Here is a 24,446-nt window from a genome sequence, read left to right as displayed (position 1 = left end):
CAGAGCTATAGTGTTTTCACAGTTGAAGCTTGTTGGCAGCAGTTTTGGCTCACAGAGCAGAGGTAATGTCAAAGAACCACTTAATAGAACATGGGACAAAACAGATTTTTGACGAAGAGCATAGTCTGTGCTCCAAAGAAAACCACTAAACTAGTTTTAGCTTGAATAAATACTGTCACAGTGTTCAAATTTCGTCTCATTTTTGTTGCCTTGCCTTCTTTCTGTGTTAGAAATCTTGCTATGATTGGAAAAAAGTGGGAAAATTCACCAAAGTAACTTTTTTGGCTGATAAATACAGCAGTATTGCTGATGGAGATTTTAAATAATGGTCTGTGCCTGAGTATTTGAAATTACTGTTGTGCATGCAGATGTTTTAGTGGGGTTTCAGGTATGTAATTGAACTGCACTGACATAAACTAAGCAAGGTGATAAATATGAAATCAGAGTTTGAACACACTTTTGAACAAATGCTCAGTTCTATAATGTAAAATCTAAAAGTGAAAAATTAATGTTAACTAAACTGCTCAGAAAGTTGAGCTTTTTTTTTTTTAATTGCATTTATTCTCCTGGGTTACAGAAGTGACTTTGAAGTAGTTGAATCACTCTAAGAGAAATCGCTGAGGCTATCTTCTGCTTCTTCACAAGGAAAAAAATGTTTTTTTTTAAAAAAGGCATCAAACTCTACTCCTGTGTTCAGTTTTAGAAGTCAAATGTGGATGTATAGTACAAACTATAGTAAATATCTCCTTTAGGTAAGAATGGCTAGAATGGAAAGCATTTCTGTTTTGATCATAGTTATTTTCATTAGAAAAGAAAATATTTTGCTCCATTTTTGATAGTATAATGCTTTTAAAATAGAAGGGACTAACTTTTGTCAGAAGTAGGATGCAGGAAAAGAATTGCTAGTGTGCTACTCACCTGTCAGTCATAAAGCAAGAGGGTGCTATGAACTAATTTTGAAGTTCTGAGCAGCCCTGATGTTACCATAATAGACCTGGCTTAGATTACTTTTATCATTGTGAAATGTTATGCAGTTTATAGTAATTACAGACTTAATTACCCTCTGTGCTAGGGACACTCTTCACTTGCAGCACCTGACACTGGGATTCAGAATGTGCCTGTGGTTGAAGACTTTGCCTAAATGTCACATTTACAGGAAACTGAGTTCCTTAATTTTTAATAAGGTTAACGTCTGCTTTTCTTACTTAGTTATTAGTCAATAAAATCCAGTGTTCTGCTGCTCAGAGGTGTCAGCTTGAAACTCTTGATGAAGGCATGACTGCTGTATCCTCAGAAAGAGGATATAATAGTAAATGGTCCTCTGCTGGGAAAAATCTGGTATTTTCTTTTTGTATGCTTTCCTCTTGTATGTGCTGAGACCACCAGTGGGTTATATCTTTTCTGCTCTAAACTGAGGTTCCTGGCTGCAAGGACCATGATGAATGAGGGAACTACACCACCCTCAACTACTGCAACTCCTATCCCAGTGATGATGTGGATTAAGAATAGTGAAGGCGTCTAAAAAACACCCCCAAAACCCAAACCACAACTAGAGTAAAAAAGTAATTTGCCAGATTTTGTGGATTCAAGCAGCTCTGATAGACCAGCTGATGTCAGAATGACTTTTTCCCCCCCTAATATGGTATAGACTGTAGTTAGGTTTTGAATGCCATGACACAACTATTTGTGGTTTGCTTGATTTTTTTTTTTTTCCTTCCTTGGTGGGGGAGTGGTAGAAGCTTTTAAAGACAATAACCTTGTCTGGTGTGATGTGTCTTGGATGTTTTTTGCTTAACATGGCAGCCCCCTACCTCACTGGTAAATGAGAAAATGAATTCCAATTCTCTCTGGATAGGTTTGTTCAATTCTAATCCTACCCGTGCTCTTAGCCATTTTTATTCCCACCTATAATTATCTGTAATCCTTCTATGTCACAGCTGTTCTCTCTTTTATATCCTCCTGGGTTGCTGAGTTGCAGTTCTAAGTCAGGTTTTCTAAATACGTTGGTTTGGCTGTTTAGTCACTTTGTTTCATGGGTCTCCTAATTTCTGCTGTCTCTGTCATGCTCTGGTCAGCTGCTGTATGTCCCGCGTCCTTGGTTCCTTGCTTGGTTCTGTCATAGCACACCATAGTTCCTACCCTTCTTTTATTAAGGGATAAACAGTTGATAAGCAACAACTGCTGCTTTTCATCTTCATTAATACTTCCCTGCTATCATTGTCACCACCAAAAATAAGAAATATTTAAATAGTTTTTATAACTGTTTTTGTAGATCACTGGAGCATCTCAAATTTTGCTTCTTAAGCTTTGTCCCAAATGGGATGTAAATTAAGTATTTAGTAACATTGTGAAGTACAAAAGACTCAGCAAGATACTATCTTTATAGTCTTATTTTAGAGTGATTAATACATTGTATGTAAGAAAGAGGAGACAGTTTCTTTCCACAAACATCTGTTTATGATTTAAATTCTGCAAAATATCCAAAAAAAGGCTGTGTGGTGAATACAGACTTAGAACTTTCGCCACGTATCCTACTGTCCCAAGGACTGCTCCTATACTACTATTAATTTTGTTGATATAATTCCAAATCTGTTATATAGACTTTCAAAATATTTACAGTCACATACCCTATTACTAAACAAAAATAAAAAGTGAAAACTTGGGGACTATTTTTGTAGATGGTATGTATTATTTGATTAATGCTGCAACATAAAATTACAGTCAAAAGTGTACTGTCATTATGAGTGAGTTTTGGAAATGTATTTGAGAAAGTCAGGTTTGCTCTGCGTGCCTTTTTTCCTTTTTTGCATGTGGATCTGTTCCTTTCCAGTGATAGATCACACCTGTTTTCCATGTAACAAGCATCTGGTCTTAATGCTGGAGATATAGCCCCCTTTTTCACAGCTTTGCTCAGTCTCTTCCAGTTAGATCTGCTCTGGTCAAGTAGTGGCATGCAGAGCTGATCTGTTTAGAGGGATCCAGATAAACATTAAATTTTGCGCAGCCTTCTGCACCAACAAGCTTTATTTTGTATTTCCTAGCTGTCTCTTGGATGAAAGAGAAGCACATTGCGTCAATGTTTAAGAGGCTTTTGGGCAATGGCCTTAATAATATGCCTTGACTTATGGTCAGCCCTGACGTAATCATAGAATAGATGATTACTTAGAATTGATGATTCCTATAGGTCCCTTTCAACTAGAACTGTGCTATTTTCTGTGAGCTTTGGCTCTGTTGAAAGAAGTACGTATTTTTCACTTTGGACTGTACAATTTGCTGATGAGACCTCAATGGTGAAGTAAATATGGATTCTATGATTTGTTTGTGGTTCTGCAGTTTGAAAACTAGGCTTTTTTGGAGATCTGGTATGTTCCAGATAGTCCTGCTTAGGACATGCACTGTACTTCTAGAGGAACAAATTGTTTGTCTCTTGCCATAAAGATGAGGCTGTCCTGTACTGCAAAACTTACTAAATCTGTGTTCAAATTCTACCAAGCAAAGACTACAAGAAGATCATGAAAAATGAGAGATTCCAGCATCTAAAACCACTTTGGTTTATTAAGAAAGTCTTTCTTTAAAGTACTTTGAAGCTACAAAAAAGGGCAATAGAGATTTTTTTTGGACTAGATCAGGAAGCTGAGAGCTGATGAGGAGATTTTTGTAGGAGAGAGTGAAAGCCACAGTGTCACTCATCCTTGTACTGAAGAGATTCATTTGGAGCTCAGGTCATGACATTTATTGCTCATGGATTTCAAAGCATTTGAGAATTTTTGCTGGACACTCAAGCCAAGCCTTGGAAAAGTTTAGCTGCTGAGTGCTACATCTGAGAGCCCACCTCTGGTCATGTGGCTAGTGCAGAATAGCTGTTGTGATGCTTCTAGCCTTTGTTGGTGATTGAAGGAAAAGAAACAACATCTGGAAGTTGCCAAATGGACATCCAGGGCTGTTACTTGTGATGTTTGTCTGTCGGGGACTATCTGTCTTTATGCTGTAGAGTAGCTTGTATGTCATAGCCATTGTACATAAACTGAGTTTCCTTCACTATATTTAAATGTTTTAGCTATTTTCACAGCACTATCCATGCCCCTAGCCAGGAGATTCATGAAGGAATCCCTAGAGACAGTCTCTTATCACTCTTCCGAGTTGTTATCCCAGAAATTATATAATATTCATGAATTTGCAAAATCTTAATGTTCCTTGTTTGTTTTTTTTTTTTTTAATGGCTCAAGCAGAGAAAGGAACTAAAAGCATTTTGGACACATCTATACTTCAAATATTTAGAGATGGGTGGGGATTTGATTATTTAGCTGAATTTTGTGAAGATTTAAAGCCCCAGTTGTCTACATGGAATGCGAAGAAATGTAGACATTTTAAAAGATGCATATGTGTGTATATATATATAAATTTATCAAAAAAATAATAATTCCAGAAGTATGAAATTGGCTGTGGTCCTTGTTTTTCAGTTAAAAATAATAGTGCTGGAGATACTGAGTGAATTCTCATGGCTTTAAAACTGTTTTACCAGATCATTGCTAGATGCTTTTCTTATTTAGTAGACTTTAAACATTTCCAAGAGCTCATTATTCCCATCTCTAGGGAAGAGACTTTGCAGACAGCTACAGTTATTGTACATCATTCCTGGCTTTTTTGAGGGAAGTGGAGGAGGGAAGCAGTGTAATGGACATGTGTTTCCTGACCGAAAATCCATCCCTGTGTCAATGTCCTGTGAGCATTTGAATGAGAAACTGAATAAATTCAACAGCAACAAAAAAGTATCCCCTCACTACAGTAGCTAATGTCTTGGTCCAGATGATCTAGCTTCCTAAATCATATAGGGGAGAGATGTAGAATGAGGGGAGACTTTTTCTATCATCGTCAGATTTAGAGAAGTTTGCAGAAGTGATCTCAGTTCACCATCTGATCCTAATTTTTGTCTGAATTCAGTTTATCATTGCCTGTCAGAGCTCTGAGATAAATGAAAACAAAAAGAAGTTGGCTGGGTTTCTGTGTAAGAAAACATTTTCTGAATCCTGGAAGAGTTTCCTGCAGAACCCTGAAGGAGGATGTTCAGTAGTGGTACAATACCCTACTGCCCGAACTCTCCATGTTGAATTGGTCATCCTTTCATTAAGTAATTGGGGTCAGATAGCAGCTCTCCTAAAGCATGTGAAAAATACATTGTATAATTCATCATTTTCATTAATATAAATTACAAACATTTTTATTTTTGCTGATTATTACAGCTTACAAAATTCAATTATAAAAATACAAAGTACTCCAATTGCAGGATAGAAGAACATTGAGATATGCCCTGGTGTTTGCTACTATAGTAGCTTACCCTTTTAATCTATTAAATGGAATGTTGCAATGAATGCACAATTAAGTAAATAAGCAGTTTCAAAGTGTAACACTTATTCTCCTTTGTGCCACTCTTATTTTTTGTCAGCCTTTCATAGCTTCTTGAAGTGGAAGCAATGTTTTTTTCATTACATTTTGCATTGCTTGAGCACATGATTCAATATAATACAGGGTTAGGAAACAGATTTTGGTTTTTGTCTATCGACAGTGAGAAGAGACATTTGCTCTTTACTTTCTATTTTATTTATTTTTTTTATTTTAATATACAGATGATCCTGTCAGTATGAACAAATCTTATGATATAATCATTCTGACCCTATTTATATTTTTAGCTACTAAAGCCTACCAGCAAATAAAAACATTATTCAAACCAAGATCTAAGTCTGTCCCACAGAGGTGGAATTTGGAGACTGAGGACCAAGGGGAAATGTAGATGCCATGCTCTAAGCTATCTTGTGTAACAGGAAAAAATATCAGCAAGAGCTTTTTCATTAAGGAGACCCAGATGAGATTCTTTGATAGTACATGACAGTTTACATTAGTGGAACATCATTTGACAGCATAATTCTGATTATATTCAATATGTTATGGATTGAATGTATCCACTGAGCTACAACTAGCAAGTGAGGAATGGATTTTTGGAGCCTCCTCAGATGCCACAGTGAATGTGAACATGCACATTTAGGTATTTGTCTGATGCTGTACAAGTTGGAAGCATCATTCAGTCTGTTAACTCACATTTCTTCATAAAACTTCTCCCCATGCAAGCATTTCTTCCTAGAAGGGTGATTGTGCATATGTGTACTTGCTTCTGAATGACCGGAAGAAAAATGGTTGTACTAGCTTCTTTCTGCTTCCTCCTCACATTTCTACAAAAAAAAAAAAAAAATATATATTTTGAGAGTGTTGGGTCATGCAGGGCTTTTGTGGATGTTCTGTGCTTGGCATCATCTGAACATAGCCTTTAAAAAGGCCATGTGTATTAGGTAACAGGGAAAATAGCTTTCAGAGAGGTGTTGAAAGAAATAGGTAGTATTATTAACATAAAACAATTAGCCTTTTACACTTTTTAGACTACATAATCTATTACTATAAATACATTATCAGATCTTTTTCAGAAAATTCGCAGTCATAGGAAGTGCATAGACAAATCAAAAGCTCTGCTTTATGATATGTAATAACAATTGCATGCTAAGGGAGCTCAAGCTGAGCTTGTTTTTTCTCAAGAGAACATTACAGAAAGAAAAAAACAAACCACCCTGATATTCTTTGTTATGCAGTTAATTGCATAGTGTAGACATTGCACAGAAGTAGAATACTTTGCCCTCTTTTTCCCACACGCACATGTTTTTTCTGCAAAACTAGGAAATACTCTTTCCTTTACTCAGAAGTTAAGTTTCTGGCTGGCATGAAGTGACAGGATGATTCATCTCTGCAAGCAAAATTCTTTGATTTCTTCTGTGATTTAAGGTTCTGGGTTTTTTGGGGTGCAGGCTAATCCTAGGAAGCTGGAGAATTCAACTCTATGGTTTTTTGAATGAGTAACCCCAGAAAACAGTAAAGTTGCATTAACTGGCACTCTTAAACTCCTCTCAGTAGGTGCTACACTATTCTCCATATAATACACTCAAATAATGAGTACTCAAGTAGACCAAGAAATTCTAACTATGGATGTGAACATTTCAATATTGACTAGACAACAAGTGACTGACTGATAGTCAGATTATTGGCTAATTAAAATGAATATTAACTAATCTTAAAAGGCAGATGGATCTCTCATCAATAAATCATGAGCAAGGGACTCACTGAAGTAACCAAGATAGATATTTATTGGGCAGATCACTTGAACATACATATCAATTCTCTGAAGTCATCGGAATACATACATGTATTAATGACTTTGGACCATAGAAGTAATAGAATTTACCAGTAATTGCAATTAACAGAAAGTTTTTGTGTCAAACCCCAAGAAGATAATCTGGAACGACTGTAAAACTTTCCTTCATGATTCCCCCCAATCCTTTTAAAAAGGTATGACCTGGGTCTAGTTTCAGTGTATCTCCAATGGTGCTTGAATCGAATAAGAATTCCAGCAGTTCTTCTCCAAAAAAGCAATTTAACAAGTCCACTAAAAATAGATACAAAGAATTCTTTGTTGAAATAATATTGACAAATCCAAGGTGTAGGTGAGTTATATGCAAAAAGCAAATAATACAGTTAGAAATAGAATTTAGAACAAACACAAAAAATATTAATTTGAACTATTTGGTACATCCTAGTTTTGCAGTCCACTATAGGTAGTATCTGAGACAGATAATTTGAAATGCCTGTATATTCTGCAAAGTCAATATGCCACAGCCTTATCCAAGGATTCTGGTTTAGATGTAGTGTTATGTTCTAAACATCCTGAAATAAAATCAGAAAAAAAGTGCATTTCATTTTGCTGCCCCTATAATGCAAAATAACATCTTAAATATGAATTTCTTCCTTCACCCTGTGACAGGCGTGGAGAGACCATTTGGTTCGTGTCTGATGTTCCATAGGGAAAGTGTGAATAATAGTGTGAAAAGGATAGGTAGTGTCTGTCTTGGCAGAGGACTATAAACAATTCTGACGAGCATTCAGCCACTTCCTTTTCTCACTTTGTCCCTGATTATAAGAGCTGTACTTTTATACAGTACTCTTTTGAGATCACTGATAAAATCCCCAGTATCTTCAACATTTGAGGAGACAATGAAGAGGAACCATTTAGAACTTCTAAACACCTGTTTAAAATGTTAAAATATATTTAGAACACGTCTGGGACCTTAATTTAGTCTCCAATTAACCTTTTTTCCAGTCATTTTTAATAAATATTTGAATATAAATTTACCAGTGAGATAGTTTGGACTGAAAAGTTTGAAATTACTTCAAAGGCAGTTTTTAAGAAAGCTAAATTCACGATGGTAAGGAGTAACTGTAGCCACTAGCACAGGCGGTAATAATCTGTCCAGTGTAGGTGAGCTGGAAGTGTTGCCAGTTTTTCGATGTAAAATACAATGTTCATACTTTCCCTTTCTCTCCGGGTTCCAGAAGGCTTCTGTTTCTGCAATGAAAGCAAGAGCGGCTGTTACTTCTTTATGATGACTTCTGGAAAAAACATTACCCTTATAAATACATCTTTTTATTGAGCTTGAGTATTCCACTTCTGTGGCAAAGTTCATAAACATTCCTCCAAATTTTCCCCGGTAAAAATCCAATTAGGAGTGATTTTGAAGTTAATACATGAAGTCTTGACTTCATTTAAATGTTAATAGTGCTGGCAACTTTTGGAGTATTGAAGAGCCATTAAAAGAGTTTCAGTTAATCTTTGAAGCTTTACTCTTTGTGTGGAGCATTGAACATTGTGACTTATGTCAACCATATCACTAAAGTAGAAAAATGTGTTTCGCTTATAATAAATGTGATTTTCCCTTAAATTCTGGTTAATAATTTCAAAACAGTAATTACTTGAGTACTTAAGGAATGTATTCTCTCTTTGTTTTTCTTTCTTAGCTTTACATAATACAAAATTTCTTAAGGATAAATTCTTGTTTAAAAAATTCTGATTAGTTTTAATTTTATGTGGTCATTGATCTAAGAAAGTTTGGGTGCTTTTTTAATGTGTGAACCGTTCCTTTCCTTGTCCAGAGTAACTTGAATCAGTCATCACACGTGAAATCAGGGAGCAACCAAGCAGTCACAACTTGGTTTTGTAATACTGATGTGACTGGTAAGAAAACCATGTGGTAACGGAGATGCAAAATGTGCTGTAATTGAGTGGGAAGTGCTCCAGTTTTAGGCCAACCATCACAAGTCCAGGAGAAGTGTGCTTAAAGGCAACTGTGTAAAAGCCTGTGAATCCCTTCTGAACTTGTATTAAATTTTGTTTTCTTCTGAAAGATAATGATTTCCTTTACCTTGCTGATGCCAACTGCTGCAGATTAAATATCTATTTATTAACTTGGGTTGCAATTTCGCTTGCAGAGCTGATTGAAAAAGCTTTTTAATGCAGGGTAGTAACCTTGTGGCCCAAAAGTGCCTGGTGCTTTTATCTTTAGAGAGTGTCTAATACTCCTACAGTCATGCAAGGTATGGAAGCTATAATCCAGGTTTTCACCATTTTATATATCTGCTCAGGGAAAGGCAGAAAGAAAGGAAGAATGCTGCTGAGGAATGGCAGGTCACCATTCCCAGGACCTAAAGAGTTTGGCTGAACACATGCTTATGTTCATTTTATAATGTTATCTGCTTTGGGGTATCTTACGTGTGCTGTGCACTGGAAATGTTACCTATTTTTATTGATATTTAATTTCTGCTGAGTAAATTAAATGCACCAGCAGTGCTACTCAAACAGAACCCACCCATCTTCTCCAAGGAAGTAACAGTGCTCTTCATCTCGCTAGGATGTGTAGGATGTCTCTGATATCCTTCCCTGGGCATAGTTCTTCTCTGTGTTTATGTTTTATTGGAATGGATTCCAAAACATTTATAGTTTTGGATATTCTCCCTTGTGGATTACAGCACTTTCTGGCCTTTGTGATACAAACCGGGTTTCCTTCCAGGTGGTCCAAATGTTGCAGCCAAAATCTTCCTCTGATGCGCTGTGTTCACACTTGCTCTGGAGAAAATATCTTTATTGGCTTTCCTATACCAAGAATAGTTTTTGTTCTTTCGTGGTTCTACACAGCTTTATTGCTACCTCTACCTCATATCTGCTTTAGTTGTGCTGCTCTGTTACCTTTTATATTTTCATGTTTTGCTTAGGATTTGGGTTTTTTCTCCATTAATGTGGAGAACACCTTCCCATGTCACATCTGCAGTGCAGCTTTCCTTCTTTTCTTTCAGATAGCCGTTCAAAACCTACCTTTTGTAAGCCCTTTTAGTCATCCCACAAAGTGCTGAACATGTCAATTTAATTAAATGTTTGAAGTTCTGTGTTATTTAAGCATTTTTTTGGCCATGTTCAGTGTATTACAAGTTTATAAAGACAGAAAACATTTTTGTAAACTAGTTTGGCCTTCTACATAATATGAGGCATTTGGTTAGAATCAATTTGTTTTGATATTTAAATCTTTAATTACAGATATCAGAAGTGGTCATTATAGTGCTACTTATACTATAAAAAATATAAAGGTGAGATCACTCTATCCATACTTGATAATGCCTTATCTGTTCAGCCCTAATTTACATTAACCTTTTTGGCCATGAGTTCCTGAGCAATAGCATATGTCCATTAGCTATGGCTTTTTAATTTATTTTTTTTTAATCCAGAGTAGCATCCTTCACTTTTGATCCTTGTTTTATAAATTTACATTTATGAAAAGAGACTGGGAGCTGGAGCTGTGTATTCCAGTGAAGCAGCAGCTCATAAGTGTGTACAAATATTGGAAGGCAGGGTTTAAAGCAGACTGAGCCAAGCTGCTTATAAGTGGTGCCCAGTGACAGGACAAGAGAAAATAAGACACAAATATTTTGCTTACATGTAAGAGAAATTTCAGCGTTGAAAAAAACAATTTTCCTGTCAGGGTGACTGAGAATTGGCACAGCTTTCCCAGAGAAGTTGCAGAGTCTCTGACCCTGAAGATGGTCCAAAAGCTGTCTGGATGTGGTCCTGCCCAGCCTGATTTTGCCGACCCTGCTTGAGTCAGTGGGTGGCCAGATGATCTTCAGAGGTGTCTGCCAGCCTCAGCCATTCTGTGATTCTCTTAAAATTCCCCTGCAATAATCACAGTTCCTCAAGTCAAACAATATGCTGTCTAAATAATGTTTTGAAACAGTAAGCTCCCTTTTTCTTAAAATTCTATGTTCTCTGTTTCTTCAGTCTAGCCTCCAATATGCTTCTTTCCTCTCAAGTGTAATTTGTGTTGCGGGTACATAAGATATTTTAATGCCTTAAAAACACCATGAAGAACTTGGAAACGGAGAGATGTGTTTCATAAATGTACACATAAACAGTACAAATATTTGGAGTGTATTTCATCTATCAGAAATGCTTTAAATATTCCTGTTACAACCCTCTTTTGACGTTTCTGAAAGCTCATTACTTCTTTGCATTTTAACAGTCAAGATGAAGGCTGTCAGTGGTGGAATTGAGATTCCCATCTGTTCATTATACCTTAAGTAGCAGAGAGAAAGAGCAGATGTGCTGCCCCAGGCTTTCTACTAATTTGGCTATCCAGCTGCCTCTTTTATTTTGGGAAAAATAGCTATAATCTCATACAAATATAATCAAATATGTAAGGAAGTGCAGTCTTCTTGGTTCACCCTCCTAAGACTAGTTAGCAATCTAGATTCTGGCAAAAGATACCTTTTCCGAAAAGGCATTGCATTTGCTATAAATCACTCAGGCCTGATTCACTGAGGCATCAAAACAGGCACTTAAGTTAAAGCAAAGGAGTAGTCTTCTTGACCCAAGCTGGAATTTTCATATATTTAAGCAAATACCTTAATATATTAGACTTTATTAAAGTAGTATCTTTAAATACTATTAGGTTCAGCTAAATAAATACAGCTAAAAATTATTAGAAAACTTTCTGGTGTAGAATTGTCAGCCACGGATTTTTTTATTTTTTATTTTTTGGTATAATCCAGACCCTTCTCCCTTATTGGAAAGTTGGAAAAGTTAGTGTCTGGGCAGTGAATATATAAAGGTTAATTCTCAAGAAAATAAAATGCATCTTATATAAGCAAAATGCCACAGTCAATCAGTGCAAATCTTATTTTTCCAGCCAAATTGAAACCTTTACTTTTTCCAAGGGCAGCTCTCATTTTCATACAGAAATCTGAGAATGCGTCCAGAGAAACACCTCTTGTCTGGATTTAGGAATCCAGGCTTCTTGGAGTAGATGATTCCACTAATCACAGTAATTATGAATAGTAATACATGTAACACAATATCTTTCATACTAAAGGATCTGCAGAGGACTTCCCTGTAGCAGCCCTGTGCAATTGATGACCACTGTTCAAGTGCTGCTGTACTTTACTTCTTTTTAGATGACTTTTGCAAAATTTATAGTGTTAAAAAATCTAATTTGTACGGTGTGCAGGTGCATACCAACACCAGGGCAAACCTCAGAACTGTGGCTTTATGGTATTTTTCTTGCGAAGTAAAATTGCTGACAATCTGAACGAGACAGTGATAATCAGTAACTTTTAAAAATTGCGGTCATGAAGTAGCCAGGAAACACCCATTTGAAACTACGTTCAAATGATTTTAAGTTGTGTAGCATGACTTACCAAACAGTGTAATGCATTTTACATGCTCTTTTTTTATATATATATAACAACAGCTCTTTTTTGGTATAGCATAGAGCCATTTAATTAAAATTAAAAAAGTAAGCTTGAAGGGTTTAACAAAGACCACTCAATCTTTTGGGAGGGCAAGAGGTGATACACACCTTTAGCTACAGCTAAAGATTCATGAAGAATAAAACTGCTTACTATTTCCAGCTGAGATGGATTTCTTTCTTGATTCTCTGTTTTTCTGATTTAGTCTGTTCAGACACTTGCCCAATCCATCTGTTCAGTACCATTCCTTCCCTCAGCCAAAAGTGTCACAGTGCCAAGTCTCTAAAGAAGAATTGAAGAGGCTGTAAAGAAAAAAAAAATCTCAGGTCATCTGTTTCAAATCTGCACTCATCTCTTTTAAGTGAATGTAAAACTGAAGGTAATTTGAGATTGTTCTTTGGTCTAAGTCACAGTTAAATCAGCTAAGTAGTAACACTGGAAAAAGCAGTAGAATAGCTAGGAGAAAAGTAGAATTACATTCTTAGGCTCCTGGCATTTTACTTTTGACTTAGGTGGGGTCAGGATCAGGTAATAAGTGAACCAGTATGAATTCATGAGAAACCATCACAGTAATTCAATTTGCTGTTTACTTCCAATTCACATGGAACCATTTTTTTCCCTAAGGAGGAAAACTACAAAATTTACAATATAGTTTTCTTTCTCTTCAGATTTAACCTGAAGTGTTAGGCCAGTCCTCGTACCTCTGCATTTGTGGAAGTTTGTGTGGTGTATTTTTTCATGGCAGAGATCTGGTCTGCTGGTGCTGATGTTTGGGCATGTCAAGAACTGAGTGTAAGAGTCTAATTCACATGTAACTTTGTGAACTTTCAAAAGTGTAATTTATTTGTATAATGTGCATTATGCTGTATCTCAGCACTGGGCCCTCTGTCTACCTTCCTGCTGAGAGGCCTGTTTCACAGCAGAGAGGAGGCAACTTGACACAATCCACCACAGGAAATTGATTTGACAGCACTCAGTGAAAGTTCTTATGGAACAGAGAGGTGGATTTATGTAAAGTGTTCAAAACAGTTGATTTCTATTATTCCTTCTCATACCTTCATATTCAAAGCATCAACATGTTTGTGTTTGTATGGTCTGAGCAGGGTTGCTCAAGTGTGACACTGAAGGCAGAAGGGTCATGGCTGTCAAGTCCTCAATGCTTCCTCTGGGCTTCTGGTGATAAGTGGTGATAGATTTGATTTTATATAAGTCTTCTATGCCTTTAAGATCCAGCAGCTGTGCTGGCATGCTTATTTTGCCTCAGGTTATTTCTTACTTCAGACTCCATAAATTTTTTGTGTCTATATGTCCTCATGTTCAGTTTCTTCAGACTGCAATATGACTTCCTGCTGTGCCCGTAGGATAAAGAAGTAGCATAGGTGATGTGCTGTGATAGGGATTGTTGCTGTTTTCAAGGTGCAGGGTCCTGGTCCCAGATGTGTCTTTGCTGTGGCCTTACCAGAGCTCAGGCCTGTTCATATTGATGTAAATGAGACATTTTAAATTTTCCTTCAGTCAGCTTTGTTATCTGTGTATGCCACTGTTTTCAGTTCTGTTTTGCTGCTGCTTCCGGTAGTGCACACATTTCCATTCATACTTCATTCACCCTACCCTCCCTGATTCTGTTGCAAAAGTGTATACCTGTGAACTGGCAAAGTCTTAAGTTACGATCAATCCCAATTCCTGACAGTATTGTTGTGTGCTATACTTTACAATAAATATCAAAATCAAAAATAAAAAGCAAATAATTTTGCAACAAGAAGAAATAAAATATTTCAATGCAGTAACTTCTGTTGCAGCCTTTATATATTACAATCCTAAGACATTTGGGAGTTAATTCAGTCAGGTATTGAAGTAGAAGAAATCTAGCTCAGGTTCACTAGTGAGCATCCATATCAATCTTTTAACTGCACTTTGAAAATACACAAAAACTTAGAGTGGCTGTGTTTAGAACTGTTGTCAACTTGTTGTCTCAGTAGGATGGTCTTGGAAAGACTTAAATTTAAAGAGTAGTCCCTGCTACATTGTGAGGCAGCCACACAAGTGGCTGATGGTAAATTAGGTTAAAAACAGCAACTATCCTTTTCTTGTAGCAAGTGTTTCTGTTAGCATACCACAAAAGCTTATGATTTAATTACCTTTTGTCTTAAGAGAAGCCCTTTATGTGTATAGGGCCTGACTGTGGGCAGAGGATCTGGTTTTGCTTCTCTGCTTATGAACAACAAAATCTAGGACCACCACCCTCAAGACGTTCCTAAATGGGCAGTGCTCTGTTCCTAAGCCTTTCTATTCCCAAGGCTGTGAAGTCCAGACCTGTAGCAGTGCTGTTGGCTGGGGGAGAAAAGGGAGAAGATTGAGTCATCTCCAGCCCATTCTCCTCACTACTCCTGGGATTGAAAGGCCATGGAAATGAACACAAAATCTGTTCAGGACAGGGAAAGAGTAAGCAGAAGAGTGTTAGAAGCACTGGTACAGTGCCAGAGCACTGTGCTAATGCCAGTGAACAGTAATATGGAAACTTTTTGTAGAATTTCATTTCATTAAGAGAACGTGAATGCAGAAAGGGTATGCTACTGGTACTAGGGTGGGTGCTAAATGCTTCCATCTCCCACATCTCCATGCCTACTTTGGATATGGACTGAGCTCATTGAGGAAAGGATTGGTTTGGAAACAGAAAATGGCTTTGAAAAATAGTCCTATGAAAGTACGTGTTTTCTGTAGCTAAAGTAAAACCAGTGGTTGCCTACAGGGGAATAAAAAAGGAATTTTAAGCAGTCCTTCATGCAGAAAGCAGAGATGCTGACGGTTTCTATTAAGTTCTTTAGAAAATCTCTTCCTGTGAAGAATGTCCTGTCTGGCTTGCTGGTCCAATTCAGGACAGAGAAAGTTATTTGTCATTTAATGATACCTCTTCTGAGAAGGTATTTGCATTGTAGAACTGGCTAGAGCTCAGTGCACCTTGGACAGATTTTTGTCCATGCAGCTGTATCACATCAGGCTGTTGGAGAGACAGCATGAGTAGTACCATCTGCTGCAGAGGGGCTGGGGTGCTTGCTGGAGGGTATCTCATCTGGCCCACCTTTTGCACAGAATATATATGTAGCATTTATTGTGCAAGACTCTAACCCCCTCATTCAAATTGCACAGAATTTGAGCAGCGGGTTACAATTGCAGTGGAAGAGGTGCTGGGATGGATGTATGACCTCATTGCAGCAGTTTAATTGCCTTGTGAAATGAAGTTAAAGATAGCTCAGAGGAGAGGAGGAGGAGAAGGTACCCAGGTCCTAAGAGGTGTTGGGAGGGAGGGCGGGAAGGCATCCAGACAAAGTCCTGGCACAGAGGAGTTTGTAGCAGTGTTCTTTATGCTTTAAATCTGTTTTGAACAGTGGGATATATGGTAATGAGCAAGCTTACAGCATTTGGGGCAGGGAGGAAGGAGATAATTTCCACATTGTCCTGGTGCACTATAAATGGTTCTGGCTGGAAGGGCAGCTGCATGACGCACAAGGCAAGGAACACAGTGCCAGTGTTGCTATCATTTTGGTTTGTTCCTTCTTAGGAATGGGTGGCAGCAACCAATTCTGATGGTTTCTAAAGGTTTTTCAGTTCCAGGCATGTATGAACAAAAAAAAAAAAAAGTCAAATAGGAGTTTGGAAGGTCTGAAAACCTAAAAAGCACTTGTTCTTTAGGAAGGTTTCCAAAACAATGGCTGGCAGTAAGAACAAATTATCCAAATATACATCCAGAAAAGCTTCTTAGCTGTAGAAATAAGCATGGATTTTACTGGTCATATGGTTTGAATTCAAAATGATGCCCAAACTTTTATAGTTCCCACTGTCACCAAAAGCCAGATTCTTGAGGGTTTTCTCTGTTGAGGTCTTAAGAGCATTTAGTTGCTAAAATACTTGTACTGTATATTTGGGATGGTTATAGAGCTGTGGACATTTTTCTCCTGCCTGTTACGTTAGGATATACTCTGTAGAATTATTTGGAACATTAACATTGTTGTCATGGATATAAATTTACTTATAAATGGTGAAAACTTAGCTAAGACTGTCACAAAAAATATATTGTAAATTGGGAGAAGTGTTGGAGACATTGTTTTCTGGCAACCACATGTTATTCAGTGGGATGTTTCATTTTAATCCATTGTCCAGCATTTACCTCCCATACTTGATGACAAATATGATGTTGCATGCTTGCCACCTCTGGTCTGCATTTTTTCTTCATAACAAAACAAAGGAAATACGGCTTTGAACTTCTTTCCAGTTGGATCCTGATTCAAACTGCCTGTGTGACTTGGAGCAGGAACCTAAAATCCAAGTACACAGAAAGGCATGGGTGACAAAACAGGATTTACAAGGGGAAACAGTGATCTGGATTATCACTTTCTAGGGACAATTTATATTTGTTTAATCAGCTACTGCAGTGACACATCCTTAACAGGCGGAAGAGAGGAATTCACAGCTACAAAACACTTGCCTACAAAAATCCATCAGTCCTAGGCAGGACTCAAGCCAAGCTATTGCTATCAGAGAAGTGTTTTCCAGAGTACGAAAACACTCAAGAATTCATTAGTGCATTTATTATGGTTGCACACTGAGGAGGAATGTCTACCAGATTTTTTAGTTTTGACAGCATAGGACTAGATCTCATAATTTCTTCTGGTTAAGACAGTTGGTGCCCACTGGATACGCTCTTCCTTACATTTATTTTTACCACTTTTCAGTATGAACATTCACGTTGGTTACATATTCCTCCATTTCCCCAGTTATCCCCTGTGTAGCTCTGGGTCAAAAGCAGTGATAGCAGGAGAGCTGTTGGCTCTGTTTTGAGCAGGCCATAAGACATGAAATGTTTTCTGTGACTCATATCACAGAATCAGTTAGGTTGGAAAAGAGCTCTGAGATCATCAAGTCCAAGCTATGACTAAAAACCACCATATCAATGTTGCCTGTGGATTCAACCTATCCAGATCCCTCTGCAGAGCCTTTCTGCAGATCAGCACTTTCACCCCCATTTGTACAGCATGTAACTGAATAAAATGCCTGCTTGCTTCAGGAACTCTGCTGCTGGTGACATACTCAAAATTAAAGGTTTTTCATTTATATTGGAGATCATATTATGCATGTCTGCATAATATGACTCACAGAATGGTAGTGGCCCACAGTTGCTGGAATTTGAGTGATTTGAAAGGCACAGCAGGGTTTGATGACTGCATGTGAGCAAGCACCAAAGTGCTTGGTTCCCTTCTCATCTCACAGTTGTTTGTGTTCCCTTCTCACCTCTGAAGAGGTACAGTTCCAAGCCAAAAATTTGCAATGACAGCAGGGTATGAGGTGCAGACAGAGAGGACATGTTCTGCTTCCACAAGGGTAGATTCAAGCACTTACTTTTTATAGTGCAGAAGCCACTAAAACTGAAACTGTTTATCAGAGTGTGAGAAGGGTGGAAGGTTATTGCAGTGATACAGGAAAGAAAATATTGGTTTAGGTTTTAGCTCAACTTTCTGCTTTAAGTTATTAAAATAGCAAGATGTGGAGGTCAAAGAAGAACTGATGGCTCTTTTGGTATGGTCATTGCTTCCAGAACTGTGTGGCACCTTTGTAGCAAATTCATTATTGCTAAGGGATTTTCTGTGATGCCTGATATTAACTTTTGTATTAACTTATTTGTATGTCTCATCTGTTAGTGGTTTTGAGAACAAGAATACTCCAAGCAGGGAAACAGTGCGTAATTTTCTTTTCTCTCATGGGTACCTTCTCATGGGATTTGATTAGACTTTTTTAAGAACATAGACCTGAAAATTCACAAGTCTTACGCGGTACTGCTGGTTGTGTGCAGCACTGAAGTCTCAGGTTTTTACCTGGATGTCAGGTGTTACATGTGCAATGCATAAGAATGCTGCTTAGAAATTTTTCTGCTATGACTCCAAAATCTCAGAGGGCCAGAGCTAGACTGCCTGCATTTTTTCCATTTTAATTAAACAGCCATGATATCTGGCTCAGAGTATTAATATGGATAGTCTGCCCAGTATAGGATGATTGTTTTCTACAGGGACACTCTTTTATTATAACTCACAGGGAGTTTTGGTCTTTGTCTACAAAGGTAATGGATATGAAAACAGAGAAAATAAAATGCAGATGAGAAAATGGAATGTTATATATGGTAAAATAAAGAAACAGATCAGCCTAATGACATCCAAGAAACACATATAACCAAGCTCCAGGATTCCAGAGTGATAATCTCATTAGTTTCATATTATTATGCAACTGTCAGCTCCTGGACCCTTATGGAATCACAGAAATTTATGTCAGAAACTGAATCAGGTTATAAATTTAAATTAATTATTGAAATTATCTCTAGTTTTTTATTTTAACTCAGTTGTGATTTACAGTACTGGACTTGCCAAATTTTCTTTTAAACAGTTGCCTGTCATTATGCTGCTGAAGAAGTCCAGGTTTTTCCATCAAACCTGAAGATGTATTTATTTTCAGCAAAGATTACCATTCCTGCCAGTGGAACCTCCATAGATTTGGCTAATTGTAATATAGCTGTAAATATGTGTTTTCTGTGGAAATGAGTTTAGTCACAGGAATTTTTGTCTTTTTTTAAAATACTGATGGCTTTGCTTAATGTGGTTGCCAAACACATATATGGTTTATAGAAAAACTTAGTTAATGTATATACACTGAACTGCTCACTATATGTATGTATTGCTTTTCTGGATGAAGCATGAATTGACAGCTTGACTGTCTCTCATGGATTTGTGCTGCTAGCAAATAAGGAAAGCCTCCTTTGGCTCAATCAAGATGTGTGCTGTTGAGATCTTGCCCTCTTGCAAATGTCTGTGAGCTTGAATCCAGTCTTTCTGTAGTTTAGTTACATATAGATATATTTTCATTGCTTTGGTTCTTTTTGCTTCTGTTGTAAGAAAGTACTTGAAAATGCCATATGTGACTGGCATGCAAAGAATCCAGAGACAGTACTACTAAAAATGCATATAAGGACTTGGTGATATTTACAAGAGCATTTAGTGACAGGACAGGGGGGAGGGGGAACGGCTTCAGACTGAGATTAGGATTAGGTTGGATACTGGGAAGAAATTCTTTACTCTGAGGGTGGTGAGGCACTGGAACAGGTTGCTCAGAGAAGCTGTGGATGCCCCATCCCTGGAAGTGTTCAAGGCAAGGTTGGATGAAGCTCTCAGCAACCTGGTGTAGTGGAAGTGTCCCTGCCCATGGCAGGGATTTGGAAGGAGAAAATCGCTAGGGTCCTTCCCAACCCAAAACATTCCATGGTCTAGAGTGGTAATATTAATTTCATTTAACTTCTTATTAACTTTCATTTTACGACTAACCTTACTGGCACAGCAGGGCAATTGTTTAATTGTTAGGTATTGACATGCAAATCTAGTGCCAGGAGTTTTGCGTTTCCGTATTTAAAAAAAATAAAAAATAAAAATACAGCCATGGAATTGTAGAGTGGTTTGTGTTGGGAGGGACCTTTTTTTGTTCACTAGTTAATTGCTCAGTGGAGACTTCTGTTGAGATGTCTGCAGAGGGCAAAGGTATTTTCCACTGATCTTCTATTCATAACTTAGAACTGAGTAAATACTATTAGTGGTATGATTATGTCTTCTAAATAATCTGTATTAACATAAAGGTAATGAATATAACAGAAACATGTTGAGAGTATGATTCGTATTATACTTGCATTCAAAATCTGACCACAAATGTTACTAGCTTTTTAATGTATAATTTTGAAACTTTTTAAACATAATTCATGATTTCTTGGTTTTCTAGATATGGCATGAACTGCCTCATTCAGTTTGAGGATTTTGCTAATGCCAATGCATTCCGCCTCCTGCATAAGTACCGTAACAGGTATTGCACTTTCAATGATGACATTCAAGGTAAGAAACTTTTTCTCTTCTCTTCACTTTTGTTCCCACAAGCCAGAAAAATAAGACCTAATTTCCAGAGGGGAAAAAATCTATCAGCTTTATTGTGATATTTGTAGATGTACAGGTCACATTTTGCCTTGGGTTTCCTCAGCATGGATTTTTGGTGAGCTGCGCTTGCTCTTAACCTTTCACCTCTCATTTACACCTCATGCTTTATTTAGATGCTCACTCTTTGGGTTGTTTTGTTGGTTTTTTTAATAGTTTAGTATGTGAATGGCTTTCCCCATATAAATTACTGACTTCTTTGAGCAAATGTCAAAGCTCAAACCTTTCTTTCGTGGTTTTTTGTCATTTCAGGTACAACTGCTCCACTATTCTTCCATGCTCCTGGATTGATAAATGTCAAACTGTATTTCAGTTTTTAAGCTGACAACTCAGTTAAATATTCATGTAATTTTTCCTCACAGTCTCATTCTGTTTTAGAGGGAAATGATCCCCTTGACTCTCTTTTTCCCATCTGAATAATTTCTGGCATCTGGAAAAAGAAAAATATATATAGGATGGGAAATGTCAACAAGGAGGGTTCCCCAGTGCTAATCTAAACAGGCATCTTGTTCCTCCCTCACAAGAAGATAGACATGTAGGGCTGAAGGGGTGTATGCTACTACTTGTATCCAGTCAGGAAAAGAGCACTGGAAAATAACTTGCTCAAGGGCACTAAGTGTATAACTTCTTCTAGGGCACTGGTTGCCGTCCTTGAGAGGAGGCAGAAGTCAGATGAGCTGCAGGAGAGATACCCAGAGAGAACCCTCTGTATCCAGCTGCCTCTTATCCCTCATGTTTCCTTGGGTATATGAGGGTCTCAGCAGTGATACGTCAAAAATAGAAGTTAACCTGTCTTCATTTCTCATGGTTTTCAGTGACACTTGAAGCCAACTATTAGGAGCTGGAGTTTTCTGGAAGTTCTTATTGAGTGGATCGTGCTTGGGACCTAGGTCATATTTCAGTGCATGGCAGTGGATTCAAATAGCCCTTGTCTTTCTGGTGTTAGGGATTTGGCTAGCTACATGAACCATGTTCCTGTTAGAAGCCTGGCTGAGTTCTATTTCTGCATCTGGAACAGATTATGGAGGACAGCCTCCCAGATGGGAAATAAACTAATTATAAAATGTCATTTCCCTTTGTAAGAAGCATGGTGCTTCCTACCCTGAAGGGTCTGAGTGTACCCATTGCTACAGCACTTCATTATAGAAAGCCAAAGATCATCTGGAAGTTTCCCTGGTTGTTTAGAGGCCCAGCTCCTACAGGGAATTCCCTTTCCTTGCAGATGAAGGTCCTTAATCCAAATAAGAAAGAGGCTCAAGTAGAATGCGGTTTCAGAGAAATGGAAGTTTTTCAGCAAAAGTGTACCAACTAGGGTAAACTTATTTGACAAGGCCTTTTATGTATTTGCATTTTCAACCTACTTCATTCTCTCGCATGCACCTTGGAAGGAGGTGACTTGAAGTTCAGAAGTGTTGGAAGGTATCCCCTTGGATTCTTGTCTGAACTGTTGTAGCAGCTATCAGCCTTCCTTAAAAGTGCAGCTATGTGCATTCTTTTAATTTATTCTTTTCCTGCAATCTGATTTGTGCTTGTGAGGCCTTTGATATTTTCACAAACAATGCCTGTGACTTTTGGGTGATCTCCATCCTTAATATTTGTGTACCTTCCCAAGAGGTGAAATTGGATACATTTACTTTTGGTCTCTGTAATTTTTCAGCATATCCCTGCAGTTACCTTTAACTTTTTTTTTTTCATAGCATGTCATCTTCTCCCTATAATATAGGAAAATTGAAATAAAATGAAATAGAATAACAGCCCATTGATCTTTTATCCCTCTTTGTATTCCAGTTTTATAAACCCGAAGGAACTTTCTCCTAGCAACTATAATGAGAATGGATAGTACTAACTTCTTTATAAATCCTTAGAGATTTTCAGTTTTTAAATAGCATGGTTTTTTTCCAGGCTACTTGAAAGAGTGGCTTGCTCTGTATGCAAATTGTATTTTCTACAGCAGTGAAGCTGACAAGAGTGCCAGGCCAATAAAAGCAAAAAAAAATAACACTGTATCTAATTTGCCATAATTTCTGAAGATAGTGCTTACATGGTATTTTAAACACAATTTATTCTAGCAATAATATTTTTCAAAAGAAAGTTACTTTAAGATCGAAAGAAATGTTTAATATCTTTCCTAGAAAGGCTTGAGGATTTTTTTCTCTATATTATTCAGAGAAAGGATTCCTATATATCTTAGTGATGCAGTGAGGACCTTTCAGTATCTCAAATCTAAAAAATACCCTAATATATGATCCTGATTTCTGACAGACACTAAAATGTAGAAGAAAACATGGCAAGCTGCATATACCCATCTGCAGGTACTGACTTGGAGAAATGCAGTTACCCTCTCTTAGCTCACAGCTATTTACAGGGGATCAACCAGGCCCTAATTGACAATTTCAGAACATTTGGAAAAAGTCTTCCAAAACAATGATCACGGAAAACCACTAAAGATTGATCATTAAGGATCACCTACAGGCATATTTAGGAATTTCTGGAAACAGTCTCCATCCCTGCTACAGTATGGTCACATCCTTTGCTTTGGAGAAAGCTTATTAACTTTTTCTACATTAACTCTCTGTACACAAGGAATTGAGAACAAAAGTGAACGGGATTCTGACCAAATGGTATAAATCTGTATTGGAATAATAAAATTATTTGTACTTTAGCATTTTAAAAAGCATCTTTGTTTTCGGATAGGTGGTGAATTTCTTCTCTCTGAAATTATAATAATCTCTCCATAGTTGTATTTTCAAAATATCTTCTTACAAACACAATAGCAATGTTTCCTAAGGGAGAAAATATTCACTTTTTCCTTTGGATTCCTGACTGGTTTTTTTCTGATCACAAATCAGCTTGATGTTTGTTTTTTTTCTCTCTCTGAAATAGAGACAGATTATTGGAAAAGAAAATCAGAGAAAGCCTTTGGTTTAAAACAAATACTTTTATCTGTTTCTAACTCTTAGAGAACCTTTTCCAAAACTGAGGGGAGTTTGATCATAATTTCCCATATGGGAGAAATATGAATTAATTTTGTGATGTCCAACTTCACAACATTTAGAAATTCCTGAATTAGGTCAAGTTTGCTCATCTCCAATATATTTAGAAAGGAGGTGTCATAAGGAAAGGGTGGAATTTTCTAGAAGATATGATACTTTTTTTTCTTGCCTGGGAATGGACCCATGGAGCCTGTGTTGCTAAACAAAGCTGTTTCTTGGGGCGAGATATGTTCTCTGCCTGACCGCCCTCAAAGGAAGCGGCTTGGGATTCACAGTTTGAAAATTTCCTTAAAGAAACAAACCAGTTCCCTTCTGGGCTGCAGGGAGGTTGAACAAGTCTCTAAGATAAAGCAGAAGTCCCATGTACAGGGCAGTGCTGAAATCCTGCTTGTGGGTGGGATTGGTTTGGGCTACACCTTCCTGCCCCTTGTAAACCAGGGGGAAAGTGCTCCCCTTCCACACCCATTCTGACTTTGGTGAGTCTGTTGAAAGAGTTTCTGCTACTTGAGCACAGTCAGTGGCTTAAGTGTTTGCATGTCTTAAGAGACGTGCATTTGTTTTCTGTGGGTCCTTCTGTAGTGTAAGACAATTACATAAAAGAAGTGTTTCTCTGCTCTGTATTACTGGAGTTACAGTTCTTGTTTCTTCACTGTGCCCACAGTTGCAATGCTTTCCCCCATGATGAACACAGGGCCTGTATTTTATGCCAATAAAAATATTTACACGGAGGGATTGCACTGGATTGGAATTAACTTCAGTATCCATCATGACCTTAGAT

The 24,446-nt window shown here is 37.5% G+C and overlaps 1 protein-coding gene across 2 annotated transcripts in view; it reads left to right on the top strand.

The window, feature by feature from the left end:
• The window catches only part of ME1 (malic enzyme 1), a 154,122-nt gene that overhangs the window by 97,357 nt on the left and 32,319 nt on the right, over positions 1 to 24,446 (top strand). For both annotated transcript variants that reach the window (XM_058835049.1, XM_058835050.1), the window contains exon 7: positions 20,470 to 20,579. In XM_058835049.1, the coding sequence (XP_058691032.1) occupies positions 20,470 to 20,579 (110 nt within the window). The remainder of the gene's footprint in view (positions 1 to 20,469; positions 20,580 to 24,446) is intronic.

The sequence above is a fragment of the Poecile atricapillus genome, chromosome 3 (assembly GCF_030490865.1).
Source record: "Poecile atricapillus isolate bPoeAtr1 chromosome 3, bPoeAtr1.hap1, whole genome shotgun sequence".
In the NCBI taxonomy this organism is placed as follows: domain Eukaryota; kingdom Metazoa; phylum Chordata; class Aves; order Passeriformes; family Paridae; genus Poecile; species Poecile atricapillus.
This window is presented reverse-complemented; position numbering and strand designations above follow the sequence as displayed.